Source organism: Salvelinus alpinus, chromosome 6 (genome assembly GCF_045679555.1).
Source record: "Salvelinus alpinus chromosome 6, SLU_Salpinus.1, whole genome shotgun sequence".
Classification (NCBI taxonomy): Eukaryota; Metazoa; Chordata; class Actinopteri; order Salmoniformes; family Salmonidae; genus Salvelinus; species Salvelinus alpinus.
In genome coordinates, this window is record NC_092091.1 from 17,505,281 (window position 1) to 17,531,409 (window position 26,129).

General features: G+C 44.3%; 2 protein-coding genes across 4 annotated transcripts in view; both read left to right on the forward strand.

Moving 5' to 3' along the window:
• The first annotated feature begins 356 nt into the window (after window positions 1-356).
• Window positions 357-12,948, forward strand: LOC139578270 (transcription intermediary factor 1-alpha-like). 2 transcript variants are annotated; one of them, XM_071405664.1, is made up of 18 exons: window positions 357-1,203; window positions 1,559-1,677; window positions 2,192-2,339; window positions 2,584-2,716; window positions 4,395-4,511; window positions 4,677-4,791; window positions 5,211-5,357; window positions 5,530-5,644; window positions 5,958-6,358; window positions 7,378-7,527; window positions 8,021-8,120; window positions 8,442-8,496; window positions 8,608-8,743; window positions 9,021-9,379; window positions 9,691-9,829; window positions 9,989-10,063; window positions 11,376-11,531; window positions 11,761-12,948. In XM_071405664.1, exons 1-18 carry the CDS (start codon window positions 942-944, stop codon window positions 12,031-12,033), a joined length of 3,000 nt encoding a protein of 999 aa, XP_071261765.1. In that variant the 5' UTR covers window positions 357-941; the 3' UTR covers window positions 12,034-12,948. The 2 variants fall into 2 exon arrangements, with proteins under 2 accessions (XP_071261765.1, XP_071261766.1); XM_071405665.1 differs by having other exon boundaries at window positions 9,027-9,379.
• Window positions 12,949-15,296: 2,348 nt separating this feature from the next.
• The window catches only part of LOC139578271 (fibulin-1-like), a 47,241-nt gene continuing 36,408 nt past the window's right edge, over window positions 15,297-26,129 (forward strand). The window contains exons 1-8 of one of the 2 annotated variants that reach the window (XM_071405667.1): window positions 15,297-15,547; window positions 20,151-20,259; window positions 22,423-22,555; window positions 23,776-23,914; window positions 24,254-24,319; window positions 24,453-24,545; window positions 24,705-24,842; window positions 25,102-25,239. In XM_071405667.1, coding sequence (XP_071261768.1) covers window positions 15,493-15,547; window positions 20,151-20,259; window positions 22,423-22,555; window positions 23,776-23,914; window positions 24,254-24,319; window positions 24,453-24,545; window positions 24,705-24,842; window positions 25,102-25,239 — 871 coding nt within the window. In that variant the 5' untranslated portion in view covers window positions 15,297-15,492. The remainder of the gene's footprint in view (window positions 15,548-20,150; window positions 20,260-22,422; window positions 22,556-23,775; window positions 23,915-24,253; window positions 24,320-24,452; window positions 24,546-24,704; window positions 24,843-25,101; window positions 25,240-26,129) is intronic. The other variant, XM_071405666.1, reaches the window with a different exon arrangement.

Sequence of the window (26,129 nt, forward strand, 5' to 3'; positions counted from 1 at the left end):
CAGTATCTGCGCATGTACACAGGTTCCCTTCACGCACCAAAACAGCGGAGAAGTTGAGCCTCACTCTCTTAGTTATTGCGGAAATTGACCCAGTATGCTGTTTACTTTCTGCATCTATGTCTTATTGCTGAGTCTACCTTTAAAATAAAATTACAGTATGGAATAAACTTTTGCAGTTGAGGGTGATTCGCTCAATATTATTATATTTTCATTTAGTGTGCAATGTCCCAGGGACATCATACATGTACATAGCCTTCTCCTATGACCAATATAAAAACAAAAGACCCTCCCACATATGAACGGTCTCCATTGTCTTCCCTCAGATGGCGTCATTCTAACGCGACACGTCGTCAGTGCAGACGGCCGTTGCGCTATCAGACGCGAGACAATGGTTTAGAAATTCTGTGATGGAGCTGTCCCTAAATTTAATTCAATTTATTGGAACAAGCGCGCGCTTGAAAGGAGCACACATTTCCCTCCTATCACAGTGCTTTACTGCACCTGACCCCACCCATCTCAGATACCGCAGCTTGCGCGCCGAGGAGCAGTCTGGGAGAAATATACAAGCAGCATCTGGATTTGATTTAATTCATACGCGCTGTTGTGCAGTACTGTAGCCTGCAAACATTCATAGAAATTGCTTATATATTTGTTGTGTGTTTGCAAACGAGGGATTTAATTCAGTTATAAATGCGTAGTGCTGCTGATGCTGAATATCTGAAAGCATTTGACAAAAACGATCTCATCTGCACGCGGATGTTGACCAAAGAGTGTTCCGGAGGCAACACAACACCGACGAGAACGAAGGATGTCTAGACTAGTTATATTCTTTTGAATTGACATTTTTGGGAATACCTGCATGTTTGGATAGCTCGCTGTCAGGTGACATAGATAGACAGGGGTTCTTCTTTATTAGTTGTTTTAATAAAAGTGAAGCAGCGATGGATGAAGGTGCAGAGTCCGATGATGCTGTCATTATTGTGGAGAACGAAGCAGAGAGCATGCCAGTTCAGGAGAACACGAACGCCTGCAACGAGCGGACAGGCACCTTGAATTTTCTGGACACTTGTCCCGTGTGTCATTTAAACTTTCACAGTCGAGAACCAAAACTTCTGCCATGTCTCCACTCTTTTTGTAAGAAGTGTTTGCCGTCAGCTTCCAGGAATTTGGCCATGCCAGACACCAACAGCTCGACGAAACCACGTGAGCTGCTCATGTTTACAAACTATAGATACGCGAGACAGTGCATCCCAATGACTGTATAAGGGGAGGTGCATCCGGGTGTCTGTGCAAGATAGGACGCTATTGTGGGATTTGCACTTATCTGTGATGTATTATAAACAATTAATCTGTATTGAAAGTCATTGCATCTACCAAGAGGAATTTAATGCACAGATTACAATTTCAGACATGTGATGAGTGGGGTTTGAGGGAGGGAGTGAGTCTTATCTCATGTTCTTGTGCATTCTTTTTAGATATATAACCATTTCAGTTGTGTGTGCAACTTCATTCAATATGTGTGTATGCTGTGTTTGTCTGCCCATCTTCACATTTACAGTGAATGTGATTCGCTGTCCGGTGTGCAGACAGGAGTGTATGGAGGTGGACGTGATGGAGAACTTCTTTGTGAGGGACTCAGTGGAGGCTTCCAGCAGCACCGTGGAGAGGACTGTTCAGGTGGGTGGAAATACTGGTCAATGTAGGTTACTGCTGGATTGTACATTCCATTTTGTATTATTGGACATAGTCTTGCTTGCCTGACTCATGGCTGCCCTGTAAGAAGAGACTATGGATATCCCAAGCTAACCTTGTTCAGCAGCCTGGATCTCTGTTATTTACCAAGCCATTTCACCAAGATGCCGGGTGTTTTTCAGCTTAGTAGCCCATGAGCATTATACAGATGTAGAGCTGAAGCTTGGCATTATCTCCAACATCAATGTCACTACCACAGACACACAGTTTTGTCTTTGGCAGATTTCAGGCTCTAAATTCTAACGTTTACTTTCTAACCGATATTCTCTCCTGAGGCATAATAAGTTCAAGTTCACATTCGACTTAACTTTCGTGGAAAGTAATACGACTGACTGGTCCCTCTACCTGTCTGTCAGTAGCTATGTATGTGTCTGACTGGTCTGTATACCTGTCTCTCTGTTGATGTTTTGTCTGACTGGACTCTCTTCCCTGTCCGTAGCTGTGTATGAGTTGTGAGGACAACACAGAGACTACAGGTTTCTGTGTGGACTGTGTGGAGTTCATGTGTGCCACCTGCGTGGAGGCCCACCAGAGGGTCAAGTTCACCAAAGACCACACCATCAGACAGAAGGGGGATGTATCTCAAGGTGCAGTACAGCTTCCAGTCTGACTGAGGCAGCAACGATTGTCAAGGAAAAACCTACAGTACAACAAGCAGAAGCTCTATTTACATTATATTCTTGTTGATTCAGTGAAAATAATGTTCACATCCTCCTACACAGTACAGAAAGCCTGAGAGAAAATGCATACCTGTACTGTAGCTGACAGATTGGAATTGGTTACAGTAAGATTAACTTCTGGCTTTTAAATGCTTTCCTATTGGTTTTCCAGAGTCTGTGGGTGTTTCCACTCATAGGCCAGTGTTCTGTGAAGTCCACAAGCAGGAGCCCCTGAAGCTGTTCTGTGAAACCTGTGATCTACCAACCTGTCGAGACTGTCAGCTACTCAAGCACAAGGACCACAAGTACTGAAGACTAATGTGCCACTACTATTTCAAAAATATATATCTAAAAGCACATTTTATTTACATTTACATTTTACATTTAAGTCATTTAGCAGACGCTCTTATCCAGAGCGACTTACAAATTGGTGCATTCACCTTATGATATCCAGTGGAACAACCACTTTACAATAGTGCATCTAACTCTTTTAAGGGGGGGGGGGGTTAGAAGGATTACTTTATCCTATCCTAGGTATTCCTTAAAGAGGTGGGGTTTCAGGTGTCTCCGGAAGGTGGTGATTGACTCCGCTGACCTGGCGTCGTGAGGGAGTTTGTTCCACCATTGGGGTGCCAGAGCAGCGAACAGTTTTGACTGGGCTGAGCGGGAACTGTACTTCCTCAGAGGTAGGGAGGCGAGCAGGCCAGAGGTGGATGAACGCAGTGCCCTTGTTTGGGTGTAGGGCCTGATCAGAGCCTGAAGGTACGGAGGTGCCGTTCCCCTCAAAGCTCCGTAGGCAAGCACCATGGTCTTGTAGCGGATGCGAGCTTCAACTGGAAGCCAGTGGAGAGAGCGGAGGAGCAGGGTGACGTGAGAGAACTTGGGAAAGTTGAACACCAGACGGGCTGCGGCGTTCTGGATGAGTTGTAGGGGTTTAATGGCACAGGCAGGGAGCCCAGCCAACAGCGAGTTGCAGTAATCCAGACGGGAGATGACAAGTGCCTGGATTAGGACCTGCGCCGCTTCCTACGTGAGGCAGGGTCGTACTCTGCGAATGTTGTAGAGCATGAACCTACAGGAACGGGTCACCGCCTTGATGTTAGTTGAGAACGACAGGGTGTTGTCCAGGATCACGCCAAGGTTCTTAGCACTCTGGGAGGAGGACACAATGGAGTTGTCAACCGTGATGGCGAGATCATGGAACGGGCAGTCCTTCCCCGGGAGGAAGAGCAGCTCCGTCTTGCCGAGGTTCAGCTTGAGGTGGTGATCCGTCATCCACACTGATATGTCTGCCAGACATGCAGAGATGCGATTCACCACCTGGTTATCAGAGGGGGGAAAGGAGAAGATTAATTGTGTGTCGTCTGCATAGCAATGATAGGAGAGACCATGTGAGGATATGACAGAGCCAAGTGACTTGGTGTATAGCGAGAATAGGAGAGGGCCTAGAACAGAGCCCTGGGGGACACCAGTGGTGAGAGCACGTGGTGCGGAGACAGATTCTCGCCACGCCACCTGGTAGGAGCGACCTGTCAGGTAGGACGCAATCCAAGCGTGGGCCGCGCCGGAGATGCCCAGCTCGGAGAGGGTGGAGAGGAGGATCTGATGGTTCACAGTATCAAAGGCAGCCGATAGGTCTAGAAGGATGAGAGCAGAGGAGAGAGAGTTAGCTTTAGCAGTGCGGAGCGCCTCCGTGACACAGAGAAGAGCAGTCTCAGTTGAATGACTAGTCTTGAAACCTGACTGATTTGGATCAAGAAGGTCATTCTGAGAGAGATAGCAGGAGAGCTGGCCAAGGACGGCACGTTCAAGAGTTTTGGAGAGGCTATACAGTTCTATATTTGAGTGAAATCTGCTATTTAAATAAATATTGATTTATATATTAATTAATTAATTGACGATAGTGACTGAAGCTGTACTATATTTGAGTGGATTTTAATTATTTTGTAAAAATTAAATAACTAACTATGATATGTTACTTAGTTACCAGTTTCTGGAGGATGCCTATAAGAATCACAAACATTACATGGAGGATATGAATCGTCAACTGCAGGAAAAAAAGAAGATAATTGAAGATGTGTCAAACTCCATAAACAATGGGTAAACAATGCATCTTCTTTAGCACCTGAGAATCTCTATGCTTGCTGTATATGTACACAATGTATTATGAAATGTGAACACTATGTCCGTCCATCGTGCATCCAAATACATTTTCTGTTTAGTAAGATGAATTTGTTAATGTCTATTGTCTTTCATGTTTCTCAGACTCCTTCAAGTTGATGAGAACCGCATATCAGTTCACAATGAAATCAAGAAGTCGATCTGTAGTCTGATACTAGAGATCAACAGAAAGGGAAAGATTCTTGTCAATCAGCTTGAGGTACAGTATGATCACAATCACATCTCTAACATTAGGATGATTCTGTATATTCTCACGTTTCCATAGATATTCCGACTCTAGTATTTGTCAGGTTTCTTTGTATTCATTATGAGTGCAGAGAGCAGGAGGAAATGGCAAGGCCTACAAATGTTTTGATTGTCATGTGCCCTAAAGTCATGACAGGAGCTTACCCTGAAGGCAGTGTTAAAATGCCACAGATTCTGGGAAAAGGCTATACAGATACTCCTGACCTGCAAAACAATATTTAATTCCAGAATTGGTTCAAATTAGGTAAAGGTTAGGGTTTGGTTAAAGCAGGGGCCAGTTTTAGATTTTGGTTAGTCGTTTTAGAGGTCAGGAGTGTCCTTATAGCCTCTCTCCAGATTCTGACTTCTCCATCTATTTCCTATCCCCTGAAGGGCCTGACAAAGGATCATGAGAGCGGTCTGAAGAAGCAGAAGGAGGATATTGGCTATCTGTCCAGACACCTGGATCACGTGATCAACTTCACAAAATGGGCGACAGCTAGGAACGGCGGCACAGCTCTCCTGTACTGCAAACGTTTGGTAAGACCTCCCTCCCAGACTCTCCCTCAGCCTCAGTCCATTGACTCCCAGGCATCCCCTATCCCTAAAGCCATACAGGAGCCCATGGTGTAAAGCATAGATGAAATGCAGAACATATGCCTTGTGTTTTCCCAGTTTCTCCAAATTATTAATAACATCCCTTCTGCTGCAGATTCTGTTTCAGATCGGAAACCTCCTGCGGGCTAAATGCAATACCTCGTTTGTACCGCAGAGCACTGTGCGTTTCCAGTGTCGGTCAGGCTTCTGGGCTTCAAATGTCGATCTGGGTGAGAGAGAAAGCACAATGAGAGTGGCTACACTGAAATCTTACAATTCTATTTAATTGAAACATTTAAATGGTAGTGTTTTATGTTGGGGGAGAAAATGATCTGTTGGACAAGGAGTAGTAGTAGTTATTCTTGTAGTGGTTTTAAATTAGCAGTTGCAGTGTGTACTAATTGAGGTAGTAGTATTGTAATAATCTTAGTTATACTGGATGTGTTTGGTATGGTGCAGTTTGTTCTTGAAATAAAAGATATGTACCAGGTCAGTGTATTACCTCTTCCGTTATGCTGAAGCCGTCTCTTCCTGTTCCCTCAGGCTCATTAGTGGTGGAGAATGTCCCAGGCCCCCAGCTGGGCGGCTTCCAGGGCATCCCTCATCAACTCCACCATCCTGGGCAGGGCCCCTCAGGCTCCCCCAACAGCCTGCCCCCAGGCCTCTCACAGCCCCGCCTGGCCCCCCACAACCACAACACCCTGGCTCAGCTCCAGATGCAGGTGGAGAAACTAGCCCAACAGCCTCACTGGCAGCCCCAGACCCCACCCTGGGCCTGGTACCAGAGCATGCGGCTCCAGAGACCCCCTCCAGGGCCCCTCCAGGGTGGCTCTCCCTCCCAGAGTCTCCCCCCCATGCCCCAGCAGGGCCGGAGGTTCATTGCTCCCCCTGCAATCCATCTCAGTCCCACCAGCACCCTGCCAAGTCCTGGATATCCTCCCCAGGTGGGAAAGAGTGTGCACGCTCGTGCGTGCGGGTGTGTGTGTGTCAGTTTGATTGACAGGGATTCTTAACAGGCGCAGACAGTGGATGACGTCTTCCCAAATGGAGCAGACAGCCTTCACATCCTGGGCAATTTATGTCTTGACTTATCAAGATCAGTTTGAGTCATAAGGTACCATATAAATAGAAAATGGCTAAATCTCAGTGCAGCTGCTCACGTGTGACACAGAACAGGCCCAAAGCCTCCAGAGATGATGATAGATATGTCTGGTCTACAGTGTTTAGTCTGAGGTTGAGGCTGTTTTATACGAGCTCTAAAATACAGGCAGATCAAGAGGACAATCCACTGGCCTGTAGATTTCAGACCAGAGTTGCGTCATGGCTGATGTGAACAAGCTGTTGAGGTGGAGCCTGGAAGCACTGTTCTTTTTAACAGCCACGTTATAGATCATTAATACGCTAGGCCTTGTGTTTAGTTTGACTTTATAATGTGTCATCACTGTTTTGAATTATAGACAGTGTCAGGACGGAATGGTTGGTCAGGGCAATGTCTAGTTTCATTATTTCATGAGTACATTTCTGACAAAACAGTGTATAACATCTTTAGTTATATAACCCCTTATCATATTGTCTGTGGAACTCAAAATTCCAGTTTCTATGCATTTTTCCCCCAAAGTAAAAACTGTTCACCATTGACTGTTGCACCTGCATGCTTGGATCTAGACCAAACAAAGAAGGCTGTTTCAAAACAAAGTGCTTAAGTAAAGCATTCTGGAACATTTACAAGTGGCTTGTTTGTGTTCTGTCTTCTGTTTTGCTCTGTGTTGTGAAAGCCAGGGGCTTCTATCCTAGACATAACCAATCACAGGCTACCTTCCCAGACATAACCAATTACAGACTGACGATACACCATTTAATCTGTCTGTCACCACCATTGACTCATAAGAATAGATATGACATTGATTGTTGATGGCATAGCTCTGTCTGACTCTGTCTCCAACTGTCTGTCTCTCACTCACAGGCTGTCCAATCACTGAGAGGCCTGGTGAGCAGCCCCAGCAGCTATGCACTCAAACACATGGACGTATTCAACCCAATGCCTCACTTCTCCCACAATGCACCACTGCCTAGCAACGGCAGCCTCAGTTCTCCTCACTTGCGACAGCACCAGGTACATACAGCTGCGCTCAAATATACTGGCACCCTTGCACTTCACAATGGAGTGTAATGGAGCAGAATGTTCTGTTTTCTCTATTCAAAACGGAGTTGAATGGCTGTTTTTACCCTGTAGGCACCTGCCACTTACCACAGGTGATATACATTCCACAGTAAAGGACAATCACCTGTCTCCAACCTATTCATTTGAAATCTGAATAATTTAGTCCAGGCAATTAAAAAAAAACTTTGAATTGAAAAATCTAAATGTCAGTTTAGATACTTTTTGGGGGGGCCCTGTGCAGGGGAAAATCAAGAAAATGCATGTGAAGAACACTAAACATTTTCTAAATTTCAACTTATTTGAGAAGAAATTGTGAATCGTGCAAGGGTGGCAGTATACTTTATCACAACTGTAGCTCTATTTCACATCCACATATCACTCTGTAGCATTATGTTGTTAAGAATCAGATTGTTAGCAGCTTAATTGATGTTGTGAAACCTTTTAGATGGAGTCTGCATATCACAACAAGCACCCTGGAGGCCCTGTCCAGATAATAAGACCCAACTTCCCTCAGACCCTACCAGCTTCCCTCCCATACAGAACTGGTATGTATTGGTGTTTTGTACTACCCTACTAATACTACACAACAAAATATAAGAAAACAAATACAATGCTTCTTGTATATATGACCAGGGATGGAACTTCAGGATTTTGGACACTGTCCAGCCAGGCTAGTAGACGTCAATGTTTACTAGCCCGGGTTCAAAATCTGTTCTATGGCATATTTGAAAATACAAAACTTTCACTAGTCAGCAGGCTAGTTTGGCACATTTTCTACTAGCCCAGTCTGAAAAGTACTAGCCACGGTCAAGCAGGCTAGATTAATTTCCATCCCCGTATAAGGAATACAATTTATCTTCCATTAGCACAAGGACACCATCATGCAGGACTAACTGCTATATCCTGTGAAGAGAAACCAGGGTAAGATAATGATTTCACATTCTTCGTGAATTCTATACAGGCATGATGCTTTGATAGAGCAATATCAAGTTTTTTTTTTTTCTCACCTTCCTTCTGATTGGCTGATTGAAGGACTGTTTCTTGGAAACCTCTGGAGACGCAGCAGAAGGCGTATGGAGCTGGGGGATCAGCTGCCAAGAGGAGACGAAGGTCATCGCCTGGACCCATCATCATCATCAAAGACGAGCCAGAGGACGACATCAGCTGTGTAAGAGGACGGATGGACTGGAAATAGAAAAATGTTAATAACTGATCATTACAATGTTATGATAATGATTACATGTACATCGTATTGCATGTTACTTGAAATGGTATGGGTGATTTATTTGTCTTTGAGCCACAGTATTTATAGATGGTAACAGCACAGAAATTATATACTGTGATGTCGTAATAGTGTTCAATACCAGGATTGCTGTTGGGTGGTCCCTGAGAGGTCACTGTTCTGTTTTTGAGTGTTCTGTTAAGTGTGTTTGTGTGTGTTTAAGGTACAGGGTAACCTGAGAGCCAACCTCCCAGACAGCAGCACGGGGGTCCAGGCCCAAACCTGTCGGCAAGATGGAGGGGAACAACAAGCCCAGATTTCTCGTCAGAGCACAGAGGAAAAGGCCCAGACCCCACCACAGCCTCCAGGGCCTTCAGGGGACCTGAGTCAAGCCCCACAGCAGAGCCACTCTCTGGGGGCAGAGCAGCAGCTAGGCAGTCAGGGCCCAGCTCCAGAAGAGGACCCTAATGAGGATTGGTGTGCTGTGTGTCAGAATGGAGGAGAGCTGCTGCTGTGTTGTGACAAGTGTCCCAAAGTCTTCCACCTCTCCTGCCACATCCCCACCCTCTTCAGATTACCCAGGTACTATAGGCCCTAGGAGAGAGGTGGACAGTCTTACCCTTGGTGGGCCTGAGTGGGTGCAGGCTTTTCCTCCATCCATGCAGAAACACACATGATTGTAAATACTATGATATTTAGAATCAGGTGTGTTTCTGCTTGGTTGGAGCAAAAGCCTGCACTCACATCGGCCGTCACTGGGTGATATTGCCTACTGTATCTAATGCACTGCCCTAAAATGGGATTAAATGAAATGGATCGGTTATTTGAAATTGATGCAATAATGTTGTTATTAAACTAAAGTTTCTATTGGCCCGCTGTTGTTTTTCTTTCAGTGGGGAGTGGTTCTGCTCATTCTGCCGTGACCTGTCAGTGCCTGAGGTGGTGTATGACTGTGACATCAGCAGATTAGAGCCCAGAACAGTGAAGGAGGAACCAGACTCTGAGGGAGGATTCTGCCCTGTGGACAAACGGGTCAGTATTGTACTGTACTGTACTTGAAAGAGACAATCATTTCTCAGGCCTACCTGAGGTGTTTATCTCTGTATAAGGTGTTACTTTTATCTTATTGAAATACATCAGCTCTGGGGTTGATATAATGTAAAGGTGTCTTGTATTTCTCTCTCTCTGCAGAAATGTGAGAGACTGTTGCTGAAGATGTACTGCAGTGAGCTCAGTGCTGACTTCCAGGAGGCTAGATCCCCCTTGGTGAGTGGAGAGACAAATGCCTAATCCCAGGCTAGATCCTCCTTGGTGAGTGGAGAGACGAATGCCCAATCCCAGGCTAGATCCCCCTTGGTGAGTGGAGAGACGAATGCCCAATCCCAGGCTAGATCCTCCTTGGTGAGTGAAGAGATTAATGCTCAATCGCAAAAATTAACTCCTTACCTTTACGTCCATGTGGTGATAAAGAGAATTTAATAGGTACAGATGAGGATCTTAATTTGATCACACTTTTGTTGCTAATAATTTCCCTGCACAGCATGAAATGAAGATGAGCTTTGATTTACATAAATTCACTGAAATCCCACACTTACATATGGTTATATTTACAGTATTGCACTTTTCATGTACTCTACTTTTGGCCAGCTAATTACCTAACCACCGATCAAGCAACATTATGGACTAAACTTTTAAATCGTGTTGCTGCAGGATTATTTTGCTGCGACAATATAGGTCAAATTAAGATCCAACATAAAAACAATATGGTATTGGTATTGTAATATCTCCACCTTGCTCTTTGGCCGCTTATACCGATAAAAGTCTCTCAGTGCATAGTGTCTTGTGTATATATAGGTCCTCGGGTTGATTTGTGATTGGACAAGAGGGACAGCCACAGCAGCACACTGACAACACAGGCTTTGGCCCCACCTTGACTAATCACACACAGGGAATCACACAAAAAACATCCTAGTTTTAAGTCACATACTGAACAGTGTTTCACCTAGGATTTTTTTCAGCAGCCGTGGCAAAGGTAGCTGGGTGGGACATGCCCCCCCCCCCGGGAATGTTTGTACAAAAACTGTGAGAAGCTCGTTTCTGGTGACTTTTTAAAAAGGCATTCTACACCAAAATGATTCATGTTGACACCATCTGAAATAGAATTTCCCCTTTTTTAAAGCATTATAACCTGTAGCCCAACTAATGCAGCATAGTGGCTTTAAGTAAATCGGCTGAGTCAGTGTTTCCCATCTGCATTTACCTCATTGAAAACCCCAAAAGACATTGAATGCCTCAAATATATGTTGTCACTGTGATCTTAAAAGCGTATCTGGGTAGAAATATAACATTTTTTGTCAAGCTGCTAAATTAATATAGTTAATATAATACATTGACATAGGCTTACCGTTACTGTACCAAATTATGTCTATGGATCAATATAGAGAGGTTATGAGGGGTCTGTTTTTGGGTTGAAATGTCTCCTTGGTTTATCATCCACTGGATAGCCATGATGAGGGACATTGAGAGAAACTCTTTTTGTTGTTTTGTATATTGTGATAGCCTCTGTCTTTTGCTGTAGATAATGCCAGAGAACCAGGAGACCCCAAAGACGCCGATGGTTCTGGCCATTGTGAAGAGCAAGCTGGAATCCAGGCAGAGCCCCTGCTACCAGACACCTTCTGAGGTTGTATCAGACATCCGACTCATCTTCAGGAACTGTGCAGTATTCAATGAGGTAGACTAGACAGCGCTAACGTTTTCCAGAAGAGTCCTTTTATTTTTGTTTACACAGACGTGTTAATTAAGCTCTTAATGTGTGTGGATGGACTGTTTTTACAATGTTTCTGTCATTTACATGTTACTTTTAGTGGATGCTCTTATCCAGAATTAGTTACAGTCAGTGCATTCAACTAAGGTAGGTAAAACAGCCACATACATCTGTCGTCTCTTTCCTCCCATGCCAGGCTGACACTGAGGTTGCCACTGCAGGCAGAAACCTGGAGAGGTTCTTTGAGGAGCAGCTGAAGTTCCTCTACCCTGAACGGATTTTTCCAAAGGTCAAGTCTGAGGTCATCAGTTCTGTGACCCCTCCCGTCTCTCCTCCCCCTCCCACAACGCCTGATGAGGAGAGCTCCCAGCATGCAAAGCATCAGCGCAGGTGCTCTGAGACCCAGGAGTTGTGTACTCCTACTCCTGCTCAGCTAAGCTCACCAAAGGGAGAGGAAGAGGCCGTATAAGCGTGCACATCGTCATCTCATCAACTTTTATCAGTCAATAACACTGCCAGTACTAGCCTTTACTAGTAATTAATCTTATTCTCTGAGAAAGTCTGACTTTCTTAATGTGCCAAAATACTCCATGTTCTGTGATCGAATCATTTTGCACAAAAGAACAGTGAAGCAGGGTACCAAAACCCTTTCCTCCTCCTACTATACCTGCTTAAGACTGGTTTACATTAATGCTGTACTAATATAGTGTTGCTATGACTAAAGACCCTGAGTATCAAATATGAAAACAGAAGGTGTTCGATTATCCAGCAGCCTGTGTGGATACGGTTCTTGTAAAATGGTTTGGGATCCTTCTGGGGAATAGGAACTGTTACAAGGTTAATCCAGGTTAGTAAAGTGAAAACACGTCAAAGGTATCAAACCAGCCTGATAAAACATAAGATTATTTCAGTTGTTATTGCAAGACTGTATGAAGTGTAGGTTTCATGAACATGTCAGCTGTGCGAGGTCTAGTTGCTCAGGCCTACGGTAGCCTTGACTCTAGTTTACAGTGTGATGGCTGGTAGCATGACACGAGGCCTACTTTATTAATCGCAACAATAGAACTTCATCTTTGTTCCCTCATTGTTTTGTCATTGAGCCATTCAATGTGTCATGTATTTATATTTTACATTGTTGTAGTGATTTTTATGCAGTGTATGTAAATATTTACGATGATCATTAACTTAAACCAGGCAAGTAAATATTCAACAAAATGCGTTTTGTTTCTCATGCAGTCCCAAATAACCTGTCGTTTGCCATGTTTTCTCATGACTTCATACCATCGCTACTTATGAAAACCAAACTATTTTATTCATAAAAAATACTTCTTGCATGCAAGTTTACTTGCAGCTGTTTACAGGGTAAAATAAACAATGTCCAATATCTTGCTTTATGATTGTTATTGCTGTTTGGGGTCTGTGTGGTATTCATTCAGCATTTACAGTAAGACATGTTTTATGGGGTGAGGAAATGTAATCTATTGGTGATATGTCTATCACAGTCGGAATAGTTTAATAATGGCATAATAGCTAATCCTCTTTAAGTTTACTGTAGTAATTAATCATGAGATGGGGCCCCAAAGGGCAGGTCCAGATGACCTACAGTACATGTTAGTGGCCTGACGCTGGGTGACATGGAGAGTGTAAGACAAGTCTGGTTGTGGTTCAAAAGGACTTCAGTGCCCTCTAGAAGATTAGCACCATTTAAAAGTGACCTCGGCCACTCTAATTTCCTCTACCTAAGAGAGTTTGTCCTGAGCTGCTGTTTCTCATTAAAGGGTGAAAAGGAGAGGGGAGGGGAAAGTGGTGTGTGTGACCTCTGGTCCCTTGGCCCTCCCACCCCTACCGGAGGGCAGCTCCCGCTCAGCCCAGTCAAAGCTCCCAATGGTGGAACAAGCTTCCCCATAATGTCAGGACAGCGGAGTCCCTGCTCATCTTACGAAAACGTATGAAACCCTACCTGTTTGAATAGTATCTCAAATAAATCCCACTGATCTGGGTTTGAGTCTGGTCCTCATCACAAGGCATCCTTTTGGGCCTTTCATGGCCATATCTTTCCAGTGGTCCTGTGATCCTACCCCCACCACCCCACACACATTAACCCAGAGAGGAGATAAGGAGATATACCAGCAGTATAAGTGTTACCTTCTGGTTGATATCTAAAGAGGAATTGAGTTTGTGCTCTACTTTCCTGAGTGAAGTGAATGCAGTCTGTGGAAATGTGATACTCTTATTGTGTAACAGTGCATCATAAACTTGCCTCTATATTTTGCCACTGCTGTCTAAGATACTTGTTTAGAACTAATTGTTTTACAAGATGACAGTACTGGTGTACCCGCCCCCCCAAAAAGTTACCAGGATGCACTTAGTTGACACATCCAACTCTCCTCATTTCAGCAAGGGTACAGAGCATTTCGATAGTAACTATCCTTAGCAGCACAGGGAGGTACATCCAGTAGAGTGCTAGTATTAGCCATGCATGGCCACCCGGAGATGTTCCTAGAGGGGCTGTGTGGTGTGGTGTGATGTGTGTGAGGGGGAGGGGACACACACATGGCTCTGATTAGATGATTGTTTACTCTTGGCTCTCTCACCATGCATACCCAACGCCAGATGACTGATTGAATTTGCAGAAAGACTTAGTTTGGTATAAAAGGTTTATAATGCCATCTATCAATTATTTACCTCCTTGCAAATTTTGGCACATGGCACATGTGTGTATGTTCGCGCGCACGCACGCACGCGCGTGTGAGTAGCTTTCAAAGGGATTGTGCCCTCTAACAGTTTGAGAAACCGAATGAGTGGTTAATGAAGTGCCCATGGCAAGCTGTCCACAGGCATGATGTGGAAAATGAAATAATTAGTCATTCAGAAAATGTGTGGTGAACACACTTCTAAAAAGCCTCTGCCGCAATTACATGTTATGATTTTTAGCATGTAAACGAATCAACTAATCATTTAACGCATTTTCCCCCTTATAAGCTAATTGGCAATCCATGCATTGAGGTAACCACTTTTACGCAACACCTGGCTGTTATAGAACAGTAGGCTAACACTGGCAGTTCAGATCGAGAGGAAATGGTCCATATACAGTATCTCTTCCACTTGGTGAAAAAGAAACCCCACGTCTGTGACAGTCTGAGAGGATGAAATAACATATGCTTCAATGAAATCAATCATTTTCCTGAGGAGCAATTTTGTCAACCTCTTGCAAAATATGGAATATGCATTAGATCAAAAAACATACAAAAAAATAAAACTACAAATTCTAAATATTTTATGTATTGCAGTCTGGAAATGGCCACAATATATTTTTAGATAACCACAGAATCACTACGGAGTGGAGTCCAGGTCTTCTGAAGTAATCAGTGTGATCATTCTGCCACAGACAGACGTCTGAATGAAAGTAAACGAGGTTGGAGGACAGTGTCAATCAATGTCGCCATTACGTGTCGTATTATTCAGTCAGAAGAAGAAAATTATATTTAGGGCTACTTTAAATCTGTCAGTAGGCCTAGCTAATGGAAGTCATTAAAACGACTTGAATTAAATGTAATTGTGTCATATAAGAACCTGGTAGTTAATAAGAGGAAGTGTAATAATGTAATGTCTAAATCAATACACTCAATTTAGGGTTTCTGAACTTCTGATATAAAAAAGTTTTACTCGTCACTTGCGATGGCCCCCGCCCGCCCCTCTGAGCGAGATAATTAGACGCTCGTTCCGAGACAGTCACGCTGCGATTCATTCAGCCACATCACCCACACGCATACTCCTGCCCAGCGTGAGCTCACAGTCTGTCTACCTTTCGCTTGAAAATCTGCGTGTCCATGAGAAACTGTGCTGTTGTTTCACACCTAAGGCAGAATATTACAGATCTGACTGTTGTACACTTTCTTTAGTTTAGCAAGAATCTCTCCTCCTTCCAATGGGTCCCGGTATAGTTATACTTTTCTCTCTGTTCGGGGTTCTCAACGGACAAGGTAAGTTACCTTTCTGCTTCAGGATAGTAGCCTACTGTGTCAAGATGTAATTCTAACCATGAGAATCAATCCATGCCCATGCGTGATGTACCGCATACTGTATAGACTCAAAGGAGGCTGATGAGGGGAGAACGGCTCATAATAATGTCTGGAATGGAGTATATTGGATGGAATGGAATGTTTTTGATACCATTCCATCCACTCCATTCCAGCCATTATTATAAACTGTCCTCCCCTCAGCAGCCTCCACTGGTATAGACATACAGTAGACAAAATACTCCTGTAAGTACACATAGGCATGGTAGATATTTCAAGCTTACCACCTTACTGCAGTATCACTGTGTGGGCAGAGATGAGGTCGGGTACCACTAGAGATAACCAACGGTTCCATTAAGTTTTACATGTCATTTTATGAACACTTTGTCAGTTATATTACAGTACAAACATGTAGCCTACTGTGTCACATGCTGTCCGGTGTGTGTCATTTGATTTTGATGTGATTTGTGAGTGTGCGTGCCATGTGTGTTTGTGTGTATCTTGCCAGTAAAACATCTGCCCATGATTACTAGCTTAAAGGATGGCTTCAACATTCTCAACTGTCCTAAGGTGATTTGGCAGTGATGAAATGCATTGTACGTAGTTTTTAATATGGAATCGTTGGTAGAGATTGGTCAGACTACTGCCAGGACTGATATTTGTAATCAGTGAGCGGTCATTATGCTATTTACATTTTACATCCCTCTTATCCAGAGGGACTTAGAGGAGCAATTAGGGTTAAGTGCCTTGCTCAAGGGCACATTGACAGATTTTGCTGGCTCAGGGATTCAAACCAGCAACTTTCCGGTTACTGGCACAACGCTCTTAACCGCTAGACTACCTGCCAATTACAATATTACAGAAGGAAATTATTGCCCAAGATCTAACAGAAACAAGGCTTTAAAGTTTAGAATACGCAGTACAGAGATGTGCTCAAGAGGATTGATGCTCAGCTAGCCAGCCAGCCGCAGGCCAGGTTTCTCCTTACACTATGACGGTGTGTCAAATGAGTCTGGAGGCACTTAAGCAGTACCCCACTGAGCGTTTGCTGGTCAGGGGGGAGGAGCTCTGATTTAGACCTTTAAGGGCCCCTACAGGGGTCACAGAAGCTTGGGACAACCCATATACCCTAGATTAGGGTCCACTGGACACACATGGGGCCAATTCCACTCATGGGGCCACTTTCACAGCCTGCCGGGCTCCTGACAGTGGTGTGCCTGGGAAAGAAGTTGACATCACCCCATCTCCATTGAATCCAATGTCATTGGGCATGTTGTACGGGGGCTATACCCTCCCCCAACACCTATCAGCACCCCTAGCTCCTCTTCTCAGCTTCCATGCTCCACGGGAGAGAGTCATGGTATGGGGTCAGAGTGGACTGACTGAAGATCTGAAGATGGCCCCATACGACCAGGTTATGGAACATCCATGTACATTAATCACTCATTCAGACATTTTTGTATCAGCTCAACCATCATAGACTCAACCATCAGCCAAATACATATTAGGTTGAGTGAAATGTGTGTGACAGGTTCTCAGCACTTATAAGGTAATTTGTGTAACTACGATGCCATTAGGTAAACTGACTAAAGTGTGTTAGTTAAAGGATGTGGCCCATGGAAGTGGACTGTTCTGCTGCAATGTCTGGCTCTGTCTGATGGGCCATTGTTGTGGGCTGAGGGACTGGGGCTCCACTGAGCTCATTAAGCAGCATTTACATGAGGAGTCTAGACGTGCTCTCTCTCTCTCTCTCTCTCTCTCTCTCTCTCTCTCTCTCTCTCTCTCTCTCTCTCTCTCTCTCTCTCTCTCTCTGCCCAGACCCAGACAGGAGGCATGACAGCCCTCACCACCAGCACCACATTCCAAGATGGAAATCAGCCTTTTATGCAGACAGACAATGCATCATACGGACAGGCAGGCGGGTAGACTGCTAGATCTCCTCTGCAACCGCTGGGTTTACCTCGTTCGATACAATAATAGAGGGTAGATTTAAGACGCTCTGCTCATTCAATTAGTTGGGAAAGGGGGCAGGCTGCGGACTGTGGTGGCTATGGAATGGTCCTGTCATGCACTGTGGGTTATGATTAGTTATCAGTATAGAGTGGAGGGAGAATACACCAGAACTGCAGGACGCGAGAGTCATGTGACCATCAGATGAAACTGAGATTCTATAACATTCTCATGCTATGCCTCTTCTGAGCTGGGAAGGGAACCTCATGGAGCTTTGTGGGAGCTGGCGAGATGCATTATGGGGGTTTGTCTGCTCTTTCTAAAGACATAGTGAGGGTTCCAGCTTCCAGGGTATTTTGGCAAGGAGACGTCAGTTAATGCCAGTGGTAATGGTCAAGAAAAAGAAAAAAGGCCAGACCGGCCAAAACTGGCCTGTGGGGCAGCCGAGCAGGGAGAATTGTTCACCACAGGAGGTTTTGACCATTCCTACTATTACCCGCTTTTCCAGCTAATGTATTTTCTTCACTTTTATATGCGTAACTAAGTTCTCTCTCCATGCAACACTTTTGTCACTCTCCAAGAGCATCCTGGTGTTGGTTTCAGCCCTCAGATGAAAGCTGAGATAGACTTTATCACTGTTGAAGAGAGTGGCACTCCTCTAGTCAGAGGCCCATGTGAAGTATTTTACTAAAAGCTTTCCCACTGGACAAGAACTGTTTGAATCAACGTTGATTTCACGAAATTTCAACCCCAAAATTCTGTGATGACATTGAATCAACGTGGGAAAACTGATTGGATTTGAAAAAAGTCATCAACATAAGGGAATTTTGACTTTTTTTCACCCAACTTTGAACCTAAATCCAATGACATGGTGACATTTTGATTTGATTTCATGTTGAATTCACCTTAGTGAATGTAAATCAAAACGTTGGACTGACGTCTGTGACCAGTGGGTTAAGGCTCAGCTAGGACATGGTGGGACGAGGAGCTCGACTGCTGCAGTTGTTAGTCTAGCTGGTCACAACAGGCTCGTTCAATGAGTCAGCAAAATAGTGTTTGTTGGCATGGTAATCCATCTTGACTACCTAGTCTGTATTTGTTTGATGATACACTTTACTCTTGATTTTCAGCATAAGTTATCTGCATGGTTGCTACATAATTTAACTACTTTTTATGAATCTGCCCAAATTAACTTTCATATCTGTATCTCTCAAGGTCACTGTTGACAGTTATGTGATTTCCTTCGCATAAATGACCATATTCTTTTTACATTAAGTTAATTTATTCAAACCTTTGGCCCCTATCTGTACTTCCAATATTCAAAGATATAAAACAAGTTCCCTAGCTCCTCTGGCAGAAATAATTGGAACTCTAAATTGTTATTTTATTACTTTTTTATTGATCTATAAATTAAAGGTGACACATCCTCCCTTAGTTGAAACTTCTGATCCTATTTTGTTGACTCGTCTGCCAAGATAGAATTTGAAGTTAGACATGCCTATGATCCTCTACGATGTCTGTTATTATTTTCAGTTGTTGTATTCACTATTATTCCTCTAGTCTCTGACTAGGCCACGAATCAACAGCAGGTTTATTGGATGAACTAAGATGACTTCTGGAGGATTTATATCGATAGTACCAATTTGGCAGGCAGAGCTTTGTTTATGCCTGAGGCAAGAAAGGACCAGCCAACCTGCCAGAGTTCTTTCACGTTTGGCAAATCACAGTAACCACAAGGAAATGAATGTATTTGATCTGATTGCGATGGCTGAATTGTTTACAGAGTTGAGGCATTCCGAGCTCTTTAATCCACATGAAAAAAACAGACGGAGCGCCACAGAGTTGGTGCAGCTCCAGTCGTAAAGCCTCTCTTATTTCTACACAACATATCCATCATTCAGTATCGCTGGCAAAATGCTTATGGGCATTTAAAAACATTCCTATAACAGCTCTGAATTTCATTTTCAATCACTTGGAAGACACATTGTTAATAGTTGGAGTGTGAGTGGCATTGGGTAAAACAATATTTTTGTTTGGCTAAGAGTTTTGCACATTTGGTAAACATGCTTTGCATAATCATTCTAAATAATGTTGTATTGTTCATGCAAGAGAATAGACTCCATTGTATGCTAAACAGGACTTGAAACCTCCATGTATTCTGCTCTATCAGTGTAGTTCTAAGTAATGTTAGAGAGTTTCTTATCCCTTAGATTGACTGTTACCTTATGTAACATGGAAGGTGGTTCTGTGCGTTATGAGTTACCTTGCCTGGGCCCTGAAGTCTAACGTTAGCTCTCAGCAGGCTAAAAGCCTATAAATAGAACAGCTACAGTCACACCCCATTTGGGGTCTCTAGATTTCCCACAATCTGTTACATTACATTTTAACAGACACTCTTGTCCAGAAGAACTTACATGAGCAATTAGGGCTAAGTGCCTTGCTCAAGGGCACATTGACAGATTTTTCACCAAGTCTGCTCGGGGATTCAAACCAGCAACCTTTCAGTTACTGGCCCAATGCTCGGCTACCTGCCTACTTCACTCTTCACTAGGGCCAGTCACAGCATACAACATAAGCCTATAACCCACTGTTTGTTTGTGGTTTTGTCCAACCACAGGTGGAAAACAGATGTCAATAGAGGAGTGCTGTAAGGATGGTCGGGACCGGGGCGTTGATAACCAGGACTGCACAGCCCTCCCTCTCATCTCCGAGTCCACCACATGCAGGTGATTGGGGCCCCACTACTGTACCTTCTGGGCTCTCTTATCCATAGAAATGTAATGATTACAATAGATAGAACATGGATTGTATTTCTATGGTCTTACCTCTGTGCCCATAGTGGGAAGTGCTTACCTCAGTATTAGTCCCATGGGTTAATTTAATGCTGTAAAGATAGACTATAGGGCAATATGTATTGTGGTAGGCCATAATGTGAGATGACTTTACCTTACCCCCGGTCATAAATCCCCAGCCACATTATTGACTTGATGTGAGATCAGGGTACATTACACTAGTAATAATGACAGTAATAACAGCTCTGGTAGTAATATTAGAAGGTGTGTTGCCACAGGTTCAAGGCCAATAAGGAGGAGATCTGTTGCTCAATCTGCTCTCTGGTGGCACATGTATTTACATTGGCTACCCAAGTGATAGAGAATTTGTTCAAATTATAGAGTGAGGGGGGAAGGGTGAGGGTTTTTGGTTGAGTGGGGGGTTGGGTTTAGGGTTTAGAGAGAGGGGTATTGCCAAATCCAGGAAATACCACTGAGGTGAAACTATACTCAAAGAGAGGACTGGAGAGGGGGAAGAACAGGAAATCAGAGGGATTATTTCAGACACTGAAAAAAGAGAAGAAGAGAAAAGAAAAACAGGAGCCCGGTTGTGCCCTTAAAAGGTCCTGTGGAGGCGGCGTGAGTGTGGTTGTAGTTTATAAGGAAAAAGAGATCATTTCTGGTAAGAGGGTTGATAAAGACAGAGGCTTTTTGGAGCCAGTTACAGGAGTGGAGTGGAGAGGGGATCTAAGTGCTGTACAGTACTGTATATACACTCAAACTCGTAAAACAGACAATGGATTTAACTCCCTCCTTAACAGAAAGACAGACCAAACAGATCAGACAGACAGACAGACAGACAGACAGACAGACAGACAGACAGACAGACAGACCAGATAAACCAGACAGAACAGAGACAGACCGGATAGACAGACAGACGGATCAGACAGACAGAAAGACAGACAGACCAGAGACAGACCAGAGACAGACCAGAAACAGACCAGACAGACCAGAGACAGACCAGACAGACCAGAGACAGACCAGACAGACCAGAGACAACCAGACAGAAAGACAGACAGACAGACAGACAGACAGACAGACAGACAGACAGACAGACAGACAGACAGACAGACAGACAGACAGAACAGAACAGACAGAGAGACAGATCAGAGACAGACCAGACAGAGAGACAGACCAGAGACAGACCAGACAGACCAGAGACAGACCAGACAGACCATAAACAGACCAGACAGAGAGACAGACAAACACAAACAGCCCTTAACTTATTAAAGTCCCTCAGAGGAGCAGACCATTGGAGGCAAAGCACAGCAACCCCAGACTGTTGATGGTCTGATAAAGCTTGTCCACAGTAAAGAGGTGTGCTGCCTGCACTCAATCTCATTTCAGATCTGATTATTTACAGCAGCTTTTTGTCTACAGTACGACAACCGTTTCTGGTTTTACTGTAAAACGGCTAATCAAGCCTCTCCAACTGGACAGACTGGTCTGAGAGGTGGATATCACTGGTCCTCCAACTGTCTGGAAGTGCTCAGGCATCCTAGATAGGCTGGTTCCACTCCAGACTCAGCCTGGCCTTCCCCCAGAGGAATGTAATTCCAGTAATGTTGTCCAGGAAATAGGGATTCAAAATCCAACCAGGAATTTTGGGAAAGTAAAAATGTTCAAACCTTATCCAGGAAGTGTTGCAGCTCTGCACCCCTCTGCGTCAATCAGGGGAGGAACATCCAATGGGGAGGTGGGTGGGTTAAAATAGTCACGGTAAATAATCGATTCTTAAGTTGGCTTCACTGTACCCATAACAGTGGGTGTGTGGTAAGCCAAATGAAGGCAGTGGTGCATTTACCCAACTGTTAAATTGAAGATTTTATACATAGACAACTTTTTATCCACCTTGAGCTCACACAGGGTTTTCCTTTATCACTCAACCACGTACAGCAGCTGCAGCAGGCAGGACTATGAATAGATCCCTATTAGGCATGCCCAGGGCTCTTCTTAACAGGAAGCACTTTGAGACAGCGCTCCATTCCACTAAGGAGCCCAGTGATGGAGTTAAGAATAAACTGTGTTCCCTGTTTCTTTCCTGTTCCTGTCTGACAGGATAGTACAGGAGCAGTGCTGCGCGACGGTACTGGAGGACACCATCTGCACCAACGGCATCAACATGGCCAAAGACCAGGGGGGCTGTGACACCCAGTTTCCTGGAAGCACCTGCGAGACCAAGACCGCAAAGGTGTGTGTGTCTGTGAGAGAGTATGTGTGAGAGAGTGTGTGTGTGTGTGTGTGTGTATAAAAAGTGTGTATGTCAGAGAAGAATTCATTGTCTGCTTCAAAAACCTTATGTTGAGCACCAACGTGCAATTTCTGCAGGAGTGAATGTGATTGTGTGTGTGTGTGTGTGTGTGTTTGTGTGTGTGTGTGTGTGTGTGTATGTGTGTGTGTGTGTGTGTGTGTGTGTGTGTGTGTGTGTGTGTGTGTGTGTGTGTGTGTGTGTGTGTGTGTGTGTGTGTGTGTGTGTGTGTGTGTGTGTGTGTGTGTGTGTGTGTGTGCGATCCTGTTGAGCAGGATGAAACATGTCACTCTGGGGAGAAATGAGGAATGGAGCTTGTTGCTGTCAGGTAGATTATACATTCACATAAGATACTGTCTACTACAGGCTCTCTGCCAAGATAGGCGCTCTACACCCGGCTGTCTTCTTCCTCAGGATCCTACACCACCATATCACTACAGCATACTACAGCACATCAAGGCGTCAGTCAAGACCCTTGCAGAGCTTTGCCAAGGGATCCACAGTACATTTGCCCAGAAGAATGAGATGGTTGTTAGTGCAGCCAGCAACATGTCTTAACTTGAACCTCCACCTCCCTGAAATGCAGGTGTTGGCTGATTGGATTAAGGTGTGTTGCATTTTATGAATGGGAGAAAAGAGGTACAGGATGAGTTTAGAATGGGGGATAAACCATAGCAGGCTCATTTTCTAGCACTATCTAAAATCTCTCAGTACACTACCAGACTACAACCCCACCACCCAAATACCCACATTATGACATCCTCAAGACATGCACACACAGAAGATACAGACACACTCAGACTAGACTCCTCGGTCGTCACTAGTTACCACAGCCACAAAGTCATAAACCCTGCCTATTTGTGATTTTAAACCTAACCCTAACCACAACCACACTGCTAACCTTATGCCTAACCTAAACTTCAATCAAGACCAAAAAGCTATGTTTTGACTTCATGAATTTTTACGATATAGCCAATTTTGACTTTGTGGCTGTGGTAACTGGTGGAAACCCTCCCCCGAGTCAAGCCCAGACAGTTCCCTTTCAGACGATGGTGATTGGTGAAGTTGTGAAGTGGTGGTGTAATTTCCCTCTGTATGTCCGTCTGGCCAAATGATGCATATTAACACATTGAGTAATCATGTGTATGGTCTGACCCCTCCAGATGTGCTGTGACTGTTGTCTGCTGGGCCGGGCTGCTCAGGAGAAGGGTCTGCCCTGTGACCACAGCCTGTCTCTGGGCTACCAGTGTGGCCTGGTGTCCCGGGCCTGCTGTGATGACGGTGTGAAGACCAACACTCTGGGTAAGAGAGGAGGGTAGAAGGAGAGGAGGGTGGAGGGAAAGGAAAGGGTGGAGAGAGGGGAGAGGGTGGAGGTAGAGGAGAGGGTGGAGAGAGGGAGGAATGGGAGGTGTTGTAATAGAGAGGGCAGGGAGGAGGGAGGAGGGGAAAGATGGAGTAGAGAGGATATATGAACTATTTTTCATCTAGTGCTACCCTGCCCTCTGGTGGCCATTAGGAGCCTTGGCTCTTACTGTAGTTTTAGTAAAGACCTCATTGTCATGATGAATAGTTTCAACACTCTTTGTTTGCAAACAGTTTTTTGCCTGTACTGGTCAATATTTTATTTCTTATCCCCCACAGTTCCTGACAAAGACAACGAGGCCCTCACTGGCAAGGATAATCCCTTACTGAATGAGTGCAGCAACGGTACTAGCTTCCCCTCCACACATTACTGTGACATGTTATTAGCCGACTGTCCTCACAGAGAAAGTCAGAAACATAGGTACTCTAACAGAATTTTTTTTTTTACTTTAATGTGCACATTTTCTGTTCTCAACAGGATTAGCGAAGTGTGCACAGGAATGTGTGGGCAACGGCACCTGTGCCTGCTTCAAAGGCTACAAACTCAAACCAGATGGGAAGAACTGTGAAGGTGAGTGGACAGGAGGCAGCAGCCATATCTTGTTGAATAGTAAATGAGGTGGAATAAATCCCTATCCATCTAGTATCTCCACAGGACTTGGATATCTTACTTCTTAGATACGCCTTCCATATTATCCTCTTCCTCTTCCTCTCTCCCTCTCTCTCTCAGATATAAACGAGTGCCTGCTGGGTGCCAGTAACTGCCGAGGAGGCGAGCGCTGCATCAACACGCTGGGGTCATTTCGTTGCCAAAGAGAGGTCAGCTGTGGTACCGGTTACGAGCTTACCGACAGCAACAACTGCAAAGGTCAGAGGTCACAACACAACGCCTCCTACAGGGGAGAGGGAATATGTAAAGATCAATATGTATGATTCATACATCCATGATAAACTGTATACAGAATTTATCTATCTGTCGTCCATCCGTCCATTAATCATCTATTTATCTATCTATCTATCGGATTTACAGTACGTCTGACTTTGAATACGAATACATTTGAATCACATACATTTTAATATCATGTAAATCTGCTGATGCTTTCGTACAACATGTCTTCTTCCCCCAGACATTGACGAGTGTGAGTCGGGCACCCACAACTGCGCCCCAGACTTTATGTGTCAGAACACTCAGGGGTCATTCCGCTGTCGGCCCAAGAACCAGTGTGGCGATGGATACATCCAGGATGCCCTGGGCAGCTGCATCGGTGAGCATCAGAACCCTGTTACCATGGCAACACATCACCAGGACAGCACATCACCCCATCCATCCCACATATACCCCCAAACACAGTAACTTCAAAGTACAGTCCACATGGCCCTCCGACATACATACATACAGTTGAAGTCGGAAGTTTACATACACTTAGGTTGGGGTCATTAAAACTCGTTTTCAACCACTCCACAAATTTCTTGTTAACAAACTATAGTTTTGGCAAGTCGATTAGGAAATCTACTTTGTGCATGACACAAGTAATTTTTCAACAATTGTTTACAGACAGATTATTTCACTTATAATTCACTGAATCACAATTCCAGTGAGTCAGAAGTTTACATACACTAATTTGACTGTGCCTTTGAACAGCTTGGAAAATTCCAGAAAATGATGTCATGGCTTTAGAAGCTTCTGATAGGCTAATTGACATAATTTCAGTCAATTGGAGGTGTACCTGTGGATGTATTTCAAGGCCTACCTTCAAACTCAGTGCCTCTTTGCTTGACATCATGGGAAAATCTAAAGATATCAGCCTCAGAAAAAAATTGTAGACCACCACAAGTCTGGTTCGTCCTTGGGAGCAATTTCCAAACGCCTGAAGGTACCACGTTCATCTGTACAAACAACAGTATGCAAGTATAAACACCATGGGACCACGCAGCCGTCATACCGCTCAGGAAGGAGACGTGTTCTGCCTCCTAGAGATGAACGTACTCTGGTGCGAAAAGTGCAACTCAATCCCAGAACAACAGCAAAGGACCTTATGAAGATGCTGGAGGAAACAGGTAGAAAAGTATCTATATCAACAGTAAAACGAGTCCTATATCGACATAACCTGAGAGGCCGCTCAGCAAGGAAGAAGCCACTGCTCCAAAACAGGCA

Excerpts from the sequence above, each read along its gene's own strand:
- LOC139578270 (XM_071405664.1), top strand. The coding sequence starts at position 942 with ATGGATGAAGGTGCAGAGTCCGATGATGCTGTCATTATTGTGGAGAAC. Across the intron at positions 1,204-1,558 it reads CAACAGCTCGACGAAACCAC|TGAATGTGATTCGCTGTCCG; the intron begins GTGAGCTGCTCA and ends TCACATTTACAG. Across the intron at positions 4,792-5,210 it reads TTCTTGTCAATCAGCTTGAG|GGCCTGACAAAGGATCATGA; the intron begins GTACAGTATGAT and ends TATCCCCTGAAG.